Consider the following 12,060-nt stretch of genomic DNA (forward strand, 5'->3'; position numbering starts at 1 on the left):
CAATCAAGAGAGATCGCTTTCCTGTGTCATCACTCCTACTCATGACTTTGTTGCTGTCTCATTTGTTGAGTTTTGTTTTTCTGTTGGCTTTTAAATTTGATTTTTTATCATCACTCTCCCCTGTCTCTTACCCCCCATCTCTCTCCTCCCCTCCCCTCCCCTCCCGCCCCCCGTCCACGATCTCTCCTTCCCAAAGGTTCCTTATATCAGAAGTCCTCTGAGCCCAAAGACAAGAGTGATTTGGGAAATCCATGTGAGTTATTGTTTTGTTTTATGTTTCTGCTTTCGTTCACATTTTCTGTCTACGGTCTCGTTTCATTTTATTTCATTTTATTTTATTTTATTTTTTTATCTTTACTGCATTTGGCAGGGCAGAGGACTCCGCATCATGTGTAATGCTGTTACATCTCACAGCACTGACCCCCCACCCGTCCCACCCCCGATGTCGAGCAAACTATAGTTACTCGGCTTTTGAGAATTTAGTGTTGCATTTTGCACTGAGAAAGGAAGTGAATTCTAAAGATCATATTATTATTATTATCATTATTATTATTATTTATCTCTGGGACCCCAATCTACAGTACACTGTAAAATCCCAATTATTTGAAATCTGAGACTGTACAAATGGAACCAAATGGACCTGTAAGGGTCCATATGGTTCTTAACAATTAATCATTTACAGTAGCTGGGGCAGTGATGACCCACCCGGAACCCCTTTAAGGACCTCTGTTGGTCTCCGGACTCCATGTTGAGAACCACTGACATAGTGTGTGTGTGCTTGCCAGCTTTCTGGTCGAAGCCATGCTGGCATTCTCACCCTGTTGCTCCTCGCTAACTTCAGGCTGACACCAGGCAGTAAAATACTGAGTGTTAATTCCAATCTAAGTGCAAAAATTCATTTTAACCCTCTTTATAACATATTTTGCTGTGAAAAGGGATCAAGGGCCCAGATAATGAGTCCAATAGACTCATAGACTCAATAGAGTTAAACCTCTCCTCTGTTCTCTCTTCATTTTAACCAACATTTGTTTTTTTGTCTCCGCATTTCTCTCCCCCTTGCTGCTATTCTCCATATAAATCTCTGCCTCCAACCCAGAGAATAGAGTGTTCAATAATCCCTTTCATTTCCATTTCTTGTACTGTGCCCCTTTCCGACGATCGCTCATGTTCAAAGGCATGTATTAATCTAAGCGATACATTTTAATGCGCACATTTAGCAGGTTGCTGCCTTTTATCATCAAAGGCGTGGACGGGAGATTGTTCGACTGAGGGGATATATATGTTAAATAACTGCAGGGGAGCCTGGCAGAGGAGGCAGAGTTTTAAATTACATTTTCAGACGTCCATCGCCCGGCTCCCTGCTTTGTTCTCTACCCATGTCGGCACTACAGCAGGGATTAGAGGCCTAACATACAATATTATATTATTTTAATATGATGTCTATGTTAAGACCTCATGGGCAGGGTCACATGTCCTTTGGAGGGGTTGAGTGGGAATGACAGAAGAGTTATGAATTATTTATAATCCATCGTATGACAAGAATTGCAGATCTATACAAGCTCACAACCCGTCGCATTGCAGCCGGTTGTGAGCTTGTAGATCTGCTACTTTTGGCAGGGGATACTGTCATACGACTAAATATAAATCAGGCCTTAGTAGTGCCCACACTCACTTTGTCTTCCACCCCAGTTTGATTATTTAAGCCCCATGTATGGTATTGTTTAATGGAACACAAATAACCACTCTAGCCAATGAAGACGTCGACATTATGGACAGAGCATAGAGTGCTTTTTCAGAGAATTTCAAGTTGTTGTTCCTTTGTAAAACTCAAATGAATTGGTCAAATTTAGTGTCTGTTTTCAAAGCATGCCTTAAGGCAGTCACACTTCTCACTAGCCTCTGCAAAGAAAAGAGAGAGAGAAAAAAATAACAGAATAACCTTAACAGAGTAGAATAAACAGGCTTAAAGACAACTAAATGTCTAATGTTGTGAGTTATTTGACTAATCCATCAGATTTAGAGAATCAGTTTATATCCAAAAAGAGTTAACAGCCCGTCAGCACAGTTGAAATACGGGTAGACCAACAATAACGTGTTCAGAAATGACACACCTTGATTTATGTCTTTAATTTGGTATACAAGCACTCTCGCCTGCTTCCCTTTATTCTCACTTGTGCACGGGAACACAGCAGACAGATTGAGTGCCATCTGCATCACTGAGAGACATGAGGCTAATTTGCGTAAAAGGCTGACCACCATGCAAACGCCTGTGTCACTGGGGTCTGTGGTGAATGCTGCCCTCTGCTGGTGCAGTATCTGTACCCCTTTTCATGTTCTCTCACTGTTCATTGTTAAAGCAGAGAAGGGGCGGCTTCCTTATCAAGATGGTTTTAGTTTCTGCACGACATGTATTTATGTAAAGGCGTCCATAGTTTATTCTTAGTGTTATTATTACTACATGTTCCCTCTTCTGCATTCATATTCTTTGCTCCTGGACTGTTTGTACACATTCAACTCCCAACAGTTCACTTGTGCCTAAATTTATGCTCCGTCATACGATGGTGTCCTGCGCCCAAAATAGCTGACCTACAAGCTTGGACGCCTTGTGAGCTTGTAGATTGGTTATTTTCAGCTTTACTGCATGCATGCAATTGGTTCTCACAGTACATGCATGTACATGCATTGGTTCTCACAGTACATGCATGTACATGCATTTGTTCTCACAGTACATGCATGCCTACAGTACACACTTCTCGCACTCATGCACGCCCACATGGACACTTGTATGCGCGTGCAGAAACGCATACAGGCACACTTACTCAGTGGCGCGATGCAATGCACTATGACACATCTCTTGCCTCTGGCATTTAGACACCTATAAAGAAGGCTTCATTTTTAATTTGTCAGCCTTGGTGACAGTGAAGGACGTTCTTTACCAAACAGCACAAAGAGCTCTGACTGTTGCAGTTAGACATCCATTTAAATGTCTAGGGCTGTAATGAGTGCCTGTCTCAGCCTGCGTTTTTCTCATAGCCATCATTTGCACGCCACGCAGGCCGACCAATCAGAGTGGCTTCTCCAGCTGGAAGCCGGACAGAAAGACCCCGGGAGGGGGAAAGTCATGAAAGAAATTATGTGAAATGGAAGCTATTTCTAGATCTTATCAGTGGGGTTTTAAGAACAAAGGGCAGATATGTGGGGAAAGGCTCTGAACGGCATCACAGAGCAATTTGAAAGACTTTTGTGCAGACTGGCAGCCTTGTTGAATTACTGTCGGTATTCCTTAGTTGGTAGTTTCTCTGAAGGCACCTTATACTAATACCAATACTATTGTAGAGTTCAATGCACTACCAATATTGATATACATAGAGACACTTACGGTATTATAATGTAATTATGTGTTGACACGTATTGTGCGTAGTGCATTGTTGTGAAAAAAAAAAACATTTTGTTTGATGTCTAATAGTGCCATAAGGAATGGGTTCATTTTGGCACTTTCATTGACACGAAAATGTAAATACGTTCATCCATTCATCCATTCATTCATTCATTCATTCATTCATTCATTCATTCATTCATTCATTCATTCATTCATTCATTCATTAATCAATCCATTCATTCATTCATCAATCCATCCATTCATTCATTCATTCATTCATCCATCCACCCACCCACATGCACGCATGCAAACAGCCACATGGGAGATATTATTTAAACTCTGAGATATTAGATCATTGTGTATCCTCAATATACACATGGGCCTCACAGATACCGATCTAACCACAGCTACAGGCTTTAATGTGTAATGACTGTTGACATAATTATGCTTTTTTGTGTTAGCATAACAATAACAACCATAAAAACTTTGACATTAAGAAACATTGTTTATCAACAACCACTCTATTTCCCACATATAGTCAGCAATAAAAGCATTACAATTAAAGGACCTCTGAGGAGGAGATAATAATTACCCAGTAGTATATCTTTGTGGTAATTAATATCCACCTGCATCTTGGTGCAGGATATTAAACTGCTGACATTGGCTATCACAGGGCACATCAATGAGCGGCTTATCAACACAGTGATTAATGTGCTTAATATACTGATACAAAATCCAAAGAGACTACGTTTCATCTCTTTCAGTGGCGCCTACCACAGATGACGTGGCGCTGTACGTGGGCGTGGTCATTGCAGTGATCATGTGCTTGGTAATCTCCGTCGTCGTGGCGCTCTTCATCTACCGGAAGAATCACCGTGACTTCGACTCGGACATCCTCGACTCCTCTGCGCTCAACGGCGGCTTCCAGCCAGTCAGCATCAAGACTGCTCGCACAGGTTTGACAACAAAGACATGGAATGTGTATGGTCATGTGTTTGGTTGTTTGCATGCATGCACGTGTTAATTATTGTATAATAATTCATATAGCTGAAAGCAGCAATACTGGGGGCCAAGCAGCGAGTGCAACACACTATATAGTGTTTAGTCGGATTCATATTCCTCCATTTGTCATGAGGGGTGTCATTCTACCATTGTAAGAAGTTTCCCAAAAATCAGTAAAATCATCATACAAAGTTGCGTGGTGTTACGTGAAAGCATTTGTGAATTACTAGCGGTTCGGGCCGATATACACGGCCCTCACATCTAGAGTTCGTACCGCTACAGTATGTGGCCCTCACACCTACGTCACACCGCCGATCCAGCGGATATGCCCATAAATGTATCTGTCAGTCCTTGTCCCGCTTTACTGTATGCATGCAATTGGTTCTCACAGTACACGCATGTTCAAAAATGTTCATGTTCATGTTCAAAATTCATTTTTCAAACATTTTCTATACACCCCTTAGCCAATTCTGAGTATTTGAGGAGTATTTGAGGGTTTGTTTCTTGACATTTGGCATGGCCCTATACTATTCTGCAAAGGTTCGTGAAATGCGACTGAATAGTTATCCCTGAACTATGAAAAACGCTGCAAGAATAATAAAACTAACAAATACAGTAGGGTGATTCACTGTGTGAGATGTTGGGTATAACAGCCAGTGTAGCTCTGCTACAATATGCAGGGTCTGTGAGCCATGGCATACATACTCTATCAACCTGAAGCATTGAGCCACATGTGACCCCCCTGCACTAGCGGTGGTTGTTTGTCAGTGATGATGCAAATATACATGGGACCTTTTGACTCCGGTTGAACAGGGAGCTAGGAAAGAAGTTATGGGAAAGATACAGCTTCTAGGGTGTTTGTGTTTGTGTCTGTGAGGCGATGAGACCATTACAATCCTTGTCATTGCGATGGTGGGCCAATCCATGCACCATCATTACAGCATAATAAGGCCTGTGGCTATGCGGCATATTCAGCGGTAATTAGATTTAGGCTGAACAGGCCAGGCTGAAAAGTAATGGTGGGAGGATAGAGATGGATGGCTGTAAGCTGGAGTGAGAGCTGCTCTGAAATATCCTGAGTGTTAATTTAACTTTTAACTTTAACCAAATGGACCCTGGCTCCATCTGTACATTCTCTTGAGTTATAGACCCTGTAAGGGTCCATTTGGTTTCTAACTAAATTAAGACTCAGGATTTTACTGTGTTCTGTGTTCCAGGTGAATAGAAGAGTAACTGCATGGTAAGATTGTAAAGAGGTGCAAGTGAGGAAGAGGTGTGTGTGTGTGTGTGTGTGTGTGTGTGTGTGTGTGTGTGTGTGTGTGTGTGTGTGCGTGTGCGTGTGCGTGTGTGCGTGCGTGCGTGGTACAGTAGTTTCCACAACATTGTACATTAGTAGATATTCTAAAGAGATAGATATGGTTTGTGCTCTACAATAAATGTAAGATTCGGGTCTAATAATCAGGTGCATGCTGAGCATGTATTATGGTATGTTTATGACGTATTGCATTAATTCATTAAGTCCATGAATCTGAAGCCATTGCAGCTCTATTCATTATTTCACAAGATATTAATACATAAGACATGAAATGTGCTTTGATCCGTTCGCTCTCATGTTGACCTGTTGGGAGTGATTAACAAAACATGTCAGAAGAGAGGCCAGGGACACAGATTCCATTCATCTTTCCACATTAAGATGTTATTATGTGGTTAGGTACCGTAATTTCACTTTGCTTGAAGAAATATCATTCTTCTTTTTTTCCCTCATCTGACTGATGCCATGTTTTAAGTGCAAGTCAAGTCAAGCCTGAGTGAGTGCCAAAATTGTGCTGACCTCATTTGCATGACAAGTATTGTTAAATTAAGCACAGACAGCTGCCGGTAATACTTTAGTTTGTGATAAGAGGGTGCACTCCTGTTCAGTAATTCATCACATTTAACAAAATCAAATGGTCATAAAAACCTACGTCTGCTCTGGTATAGCCGTATTGTCCAGTCACACACCAGGTAAGAACCCTCTGAGGATTGTTGGAGCATCTGATACAGTTCATTTGCTTCTGTCACGCTTTGACTGTCAGACAACTTGCTTGCATTTCACAAGGAACTCCTTTTTGATACAACCTCTGCATACAGTGGGTTTCACTGTGGCAAGTTGTAGTGACATCTGTAGAACAGGTAGACTGGCTAAGACTGGGTTTGATGAAATCTCTAGGAAGCAGCAAACTGAAACAAATCACCACACGAGAGCCCTGGGAGAAGTTGTTTTAACTGGTTGGAGCTATGCTACAATTTAAAATCGTTATTCTGAGTTATCCTGGAGTGGATTCTCATTTCTCGGTGAACAGGATGTACCTGGCACCTTGGCATACTCTGACTAGGAAGTGGATGGGAGTTATGTGAAATGGCCAATCTACAAGCCCACATCGTGTGGCAAAGCAATATCATGTGAGCTTGTAGATCAGACATGTTCGGTTACGCTGGTCCAAAACTAAGTATAACATCAGGCTTAATCACTTTAAAAGATGTTCGGAGGGATCTGGCACTCTGCATCTGGAATTAGAAACTAGAACTGGTGTGAAGGTGGACCTTGAAGTATTCTGAAAACTGGTGGAGGAGTCTGGAGGTAGTTCGGGAGGTTCCTGGGGTCTGTGGAAATAGAGCGGAGGTGTGACCTGGTATTTTGGGGAATTATGTGAAGGAATGTTGGAACTGATTGAGGTGAGTAGGAGGGACCAGACTTCTTTGAAGAAAAGGATGAGGGCAACCCCGTCATCTTTGGGAGGAAAGTGGAGGGACATTCTAGTATTTCTTTGTGATCTCTCTGTGAGAAATATGGAAATTGTAGGGAGGTTCTCTCTGGAAAATCCTTGCAGCTCTAGAAGAGGAGGATCAATTAGCGGTCTAGCCTTTTGCACTTTTTTAACTTTAAAGCTCTGGGTCCCTCACTGCCATGGAAAATAGTTTAGTGTTCTGTTCACCTAATAAGCAATGGCATATCAGAGATATCCTGGAATATCGACACAGATTTTTTTTTTCAGTAATCCTTTGCATTACTTGCTTCGCAGTGTTATGCCTAGGTCACAATTTGTGTAGGCTTATTTTAATACCTATAATTTGTTGTAACTGATGCAGTCATTTCAGAGCACAATGGTGGCTGGCATGTAGAATGTTGGAAATGAAACCTCAGATAAATTTGATATTTACCTATATTAACCTAATAACAATAATATACCTTTAAAGGACGACTTCACCACTTTTCAACATATCTTCATATAATAGGTCCTCACTAATGCTCATGATAAAATGGTAAAAAAAAATTCTAATCAGTCTGTGTCTCAGAGGAGGGCTGTAGACAGTTCAGAAACCTGTCTACCACTGACATCATCGATGGGGAATCCAAGCTAATAGAAACTGCAGGCTTTGTATTCCTGAAAAGTTGCAATGCAATAATAGATCCCATTGTTCTAGCCTTAATAAAAATCGGAATAATTTTTTAAAAATCTTTTTGGAAAAAAAAATCCTGCCTAACGATGATGTCACTGGTAGACGGGTTTCTGGACTGTCCACAGCCCTCCTATGAGACAGAGACCAAGTAGAAAAAAATTGTATCATTTTATCATGAGCATTAGTGAGGACCTATTATATGAAGATATGTTGAAAAGTGGTGAAGTCGTCCTTTAAGAAGTACAGTAGTGTATAATAGCCAAGATCAAATAGTTGATCGTTTTGTTGTTGATTGTTAAACCGGTTTTGCTGATTACTGGTCTCCCCTCACTTTCTTATGCTCCCAGAAGATGGCAACAGCCAAAGTGAGACAAACCTAGAATTTTAACTTGCAGTTTAGCATTTTACTGTGGATAATCTGTCATACTGTTGTGGGAAGAGGGGGTGAGCAGATTACAAAGAGCGAGGGAGGTGCCACGGTGTTTTAGCTGGGAGCAGAGCTCAGAGAGGGGAAGGAAAAGTCTTAGGAGGATAGAGAGTGGCCAGAGTTTGACAGCATGCATAGAAAGGAGGGGAAAACAGCAACGGCTGCTGCCCTCTGCAGCATAATGTCTCAATTAAACCTTTATGCAGTGCATATTATTTTCAGGCCTTTGACTATTAAATATTGCACAATGCATCTTTCATCCAATATAATAATTTGATATAGCTAGAATTTCATTCATTTCAATGGCACATGATGGCAGCAGAGTGGAAAGATTTCACTTCAAAATGCAAAACTAAACTTGTTTTTCTACTAATAATATAGCATATTTATATTAATGATTTATACATAAAACATTATTTGAAATAGTTGCACTAAAACAGTTTATGGCTTGCTTAACTTCTGGCAAGTAAAAATAGATCACTCAATGTCATTGAATATGAGCATGCTAAATGAAAACAAAAACCAGGCTATTAATACTGAGTATGCTGTATTTTTCTGCATGCATGGATTGATGATGTCAGCTAAGTTTAATTATTCATCAAAAGCCACATGCGTGAAATACGTTGATAACCCTATTGTCTGCTAAACCTGCAATTACAAAATATAGCTGGCTTTACAGTACAAAGAAATCTCATAAGAATTTGTTGGAAGAGTGTTGCCCAAAGTAAGAGCTTATGCATGCATACAGCTAAAGTCAGCCAAATGTGAACTGAAAGATAAACCAATATTATTTAAATAATTTGGCACTCAATGCCGTTTTTTTGGGGGAGAAGAGAGCAGTGTGAGGTCAGAGAGCTCCCAGACCAGTCATCCCCTGAACCCATTCCCCATTCATCCTTGTACCTGTTTGGTAACCTGAGTGTTACTGATGCCATCTGTTGCTTATTATCGTCACTGTTGGGCTGGAAACCTTGTATGTCCAACACCGTCACTCTTCGTGGAATGGAGAGAAAATAATGTTGCGATCGATCCAATGTAAATGTATTTATTTGTCTATATATATGTAGTCACAAGCTTTTTTTAATATGTTTCATTGGTTAAATATTTATAAAACCCACGATCAGACTTAACCAGTTTCAATCTGGTGTGCCTAAAATATCTTTGAAAACACAAATCCTATGTCCTATGCTGCAGCACCTAAAGCCCTTTCGTTAAGCCTGCACTGGCTGTGATAATGCAGCTTTGTGCTCAGTTAAAAATATGAAATATGGAGATACAAGGTTTCTGGCCGACAGCGACGTTAAAGGGATAGTTCACCCCCAAAATAACTTTTTTCCTATCAATTAGCCACCCCATGGAGACTTGGAATTCATGGATATTTCTTTGTTTTTGTCCCATGTCCCATGTCCCACTAAGCCGATAATTTGATGACCGGCAGCGGTTCCGGTGGGAGAGACAAAGAGTCTCCTTTGTGTCTCCTACCGTAACCGCCGCCTACCTGTCCGCTGGTCATCAAATTATTGGCTTAGAAAAATATCCATGAATTCAAGTCTCCATGGGGTGATTTTTTTTTGGGTGAACTATCCCTTTAAGAAACACAGAGTTGGTCTAAGTTTTCTCACTGAGTAAGATTTCATTATGTTGTGGTGAACTCCTTTCTGCAGTAAAACATACGGTACAGTGAAACACCACTACACCATGCAGAATAAATTAGCAGAACGTGGCAGTAGTCTCGATGACGGCTGCCAACGCTCCTCCTTATTCAACCACAGTTCTCCACGGTCTTGGTTTCCAGTTGGTTCCTTTACCATTTCTCCAGTTTCACAGCTGCAGTCTTCACTGTTCAGACGTGTGTATGAGATGTGATCATACACTGAAGCCTACCTTAAAGTGGTTCTCAAACTGGGGTCGGGGGAGTTACGGGACTGTACTCTGAGAGTGTACACTCTCAGATTTAGGATTTTATCATATAGATTGCGGTCCCAGAGATACAAAATTGTATCAAATGGGGGTCCTTGAAATATAAAAGTTTGAGAACCACTGCTCTAGCATCCCTATTAAAGGGGGAACATTCGTTAAAAATACCAGATCTATAAGCTCATTCATCTATTTTGGGTGAAGAGATGTGGTGTAGAGGGGGAAAAAAACAAGCCAATCCCATTCAACTAAGTATTAGTTTACTAGTATAAGTGGTTAAACCCTATTTAATACTGTACTTTGTCGCATGATGTTGTGACGTGGAAAAAGTAACTGATCTACAAGCTCTCATCCCTGTGTTGAGCTTGTAGATCCTTGAAATTATGACATGCACAAAATACGGACGCCAGTTGGAAAGTGGTTCAGCCATTTCCTTACCTTAACTGATGTCACTTCTTTCCCTCTTCCAGCTGACCTCCTCACTGCTCCACCTGACCTGACGTCAGCGACGGCCATGTATCGCGGCCCCGTCTACGCTCTCCACGACGTGGCCGACAAGATCCCCATGACCAATTCTCCACTGCTGGACCCCCTGCCCAACCTGAAAATTAAGGTCTACAACTCCTCAGGCTTGGTCACCCCTCAGGACGATCTGGGAGGGGACTTCTCCTCCAAGCTGTCCCCTAAACTGCCTCACTGCCTCCTGGACAACGGCGACCATGGCACCATGGGCCGAAGGACCCAAACTCAGACCCTGCTCCGCACCAGGGACCCGTCATGTACCGCCCTTGGCTCCTTCAACTCCCTGGGGGGGCACCTCATTGTCCCCAACTCAGGTACTAGATTATAATAGTAACTGGGAGGTTTTCATGTATTTCTGTTTTTTTGTAATGTGTTTTTCAGTCAGTGCCATATTCGCACAGCGGTTATTTTCTTCTTACTTTATGTCATAATCGGGGAATCACACACCCCCAACCGAGTATGACAAAATGGCTGCATTGTTTCAGAATAGAGTGAAGTCAAAGATCCTTTAACAGTAGAACATAATGGGATTGAAATTTCAGTGAAGAGAGATATACTAGTGCCTTAAATTCTCTCTCAGTCTTAAACTTGTTTTGATTAGTGTTCTTTGTCTCTGGTTACAGTAGTTGTATGTTGTTGTCAGTGGCTCTTCTGAAGCCTCATTCACATGCAGTTGCGTTGCAAGCTCATAGATCTGCTATTTTCGGCACACGACACTGGCGTGCAACTACTCATAAATTAAGCATGAGGGGCCGGAACAGTTGTAACCTGTCCAGCCAACAAGGTTTGTTTTGGTTTGTTTGTGCGCAAGCGTTCATGCATGTGTGCATTTTCACATAAATATCAGTGTGTGTGATAAAAGGATTAACACCCCACCAGAGTATTGCCTGAAATGGAGAGATCATCCATCAACCTTTCTTTCAACATCCCACAGAGACTGCTCCCCCACTCACTCATAATAGGCAAGAGATGATGCTCTCAACCCACAATGCTGAAGTGAAAACCCACCCAAACAACATTTACATAACAATCTCTTGATCTGGAAAAATGTACGGTGGAATTTCATACATGAATGAATCTCTCCCAAGGTTAGAACCCAGACTCAAATATGTGATTTTATCAATAAACACATTTCTGGTCCCGGTATGGCCTACTCTGTAGGCTATTTTTGTCGGCGGAAGGAGGAAGTTAGCATCTTCCTGGTTCCCTCAACAAAAAGTCCATGCGATGTTTGCATTGGATTAATGGCATTATTATTCTCTGTGGCGCATGAAAGTTCATGATACTTACCAAAAACAAATGTGTAACATAAACTTCACAGATGAACTCTGCATCGCTAGAATAAAAAATCTAATGTTAGCCAATAAACAAC

General features: G+C 41.4%; 1 protein-coding gene across 2 annotated transcripts in view; it reads left to right on the forward strand.

The window, feature by feature from the left end:
* The window catches only part of unc5cb (unc-5 netrin receptor Cb), a 234,724-nt gene that overhangs the window by 140,273 nt on the left and 82,391 nt on the right, over positions 1-12,060 (forward strand). Inside the window, exons 8-10 of one of the 2 annotated variants that reach the window (XM_084045990.1) lie at positions 197-253; positions 4,144-4,335; positions 10,637-11,002. In XM_084045990.1, the coding sequence (XP_083902116.1) occupies positions 197-253; positions 4,144-4,335; positions 10,637-11,002 (615 nt within the window). The remainder of the gene's footprint in view (positions 1-196; positions 254-4,143; positions 4,336-10,636; positions 11,003-12,060) is intronic. The other variant, XM_084045991.1, reaches the window with a different exon arrangement.

The sequence above is a fragment of the Gymnoscopelus microlampas genome (assembly GCF_963454915.1).
Source record: "Gymnoscopelus microlampas genome assembly, chromosome: 21".
Lineage (NCBI taxonomy): Eukaryota > Metazoa > Chordata > Actinopteri > Myctophiformes > Myctophidae > Gymnoscopelus > Gymnoscopelus microlampas.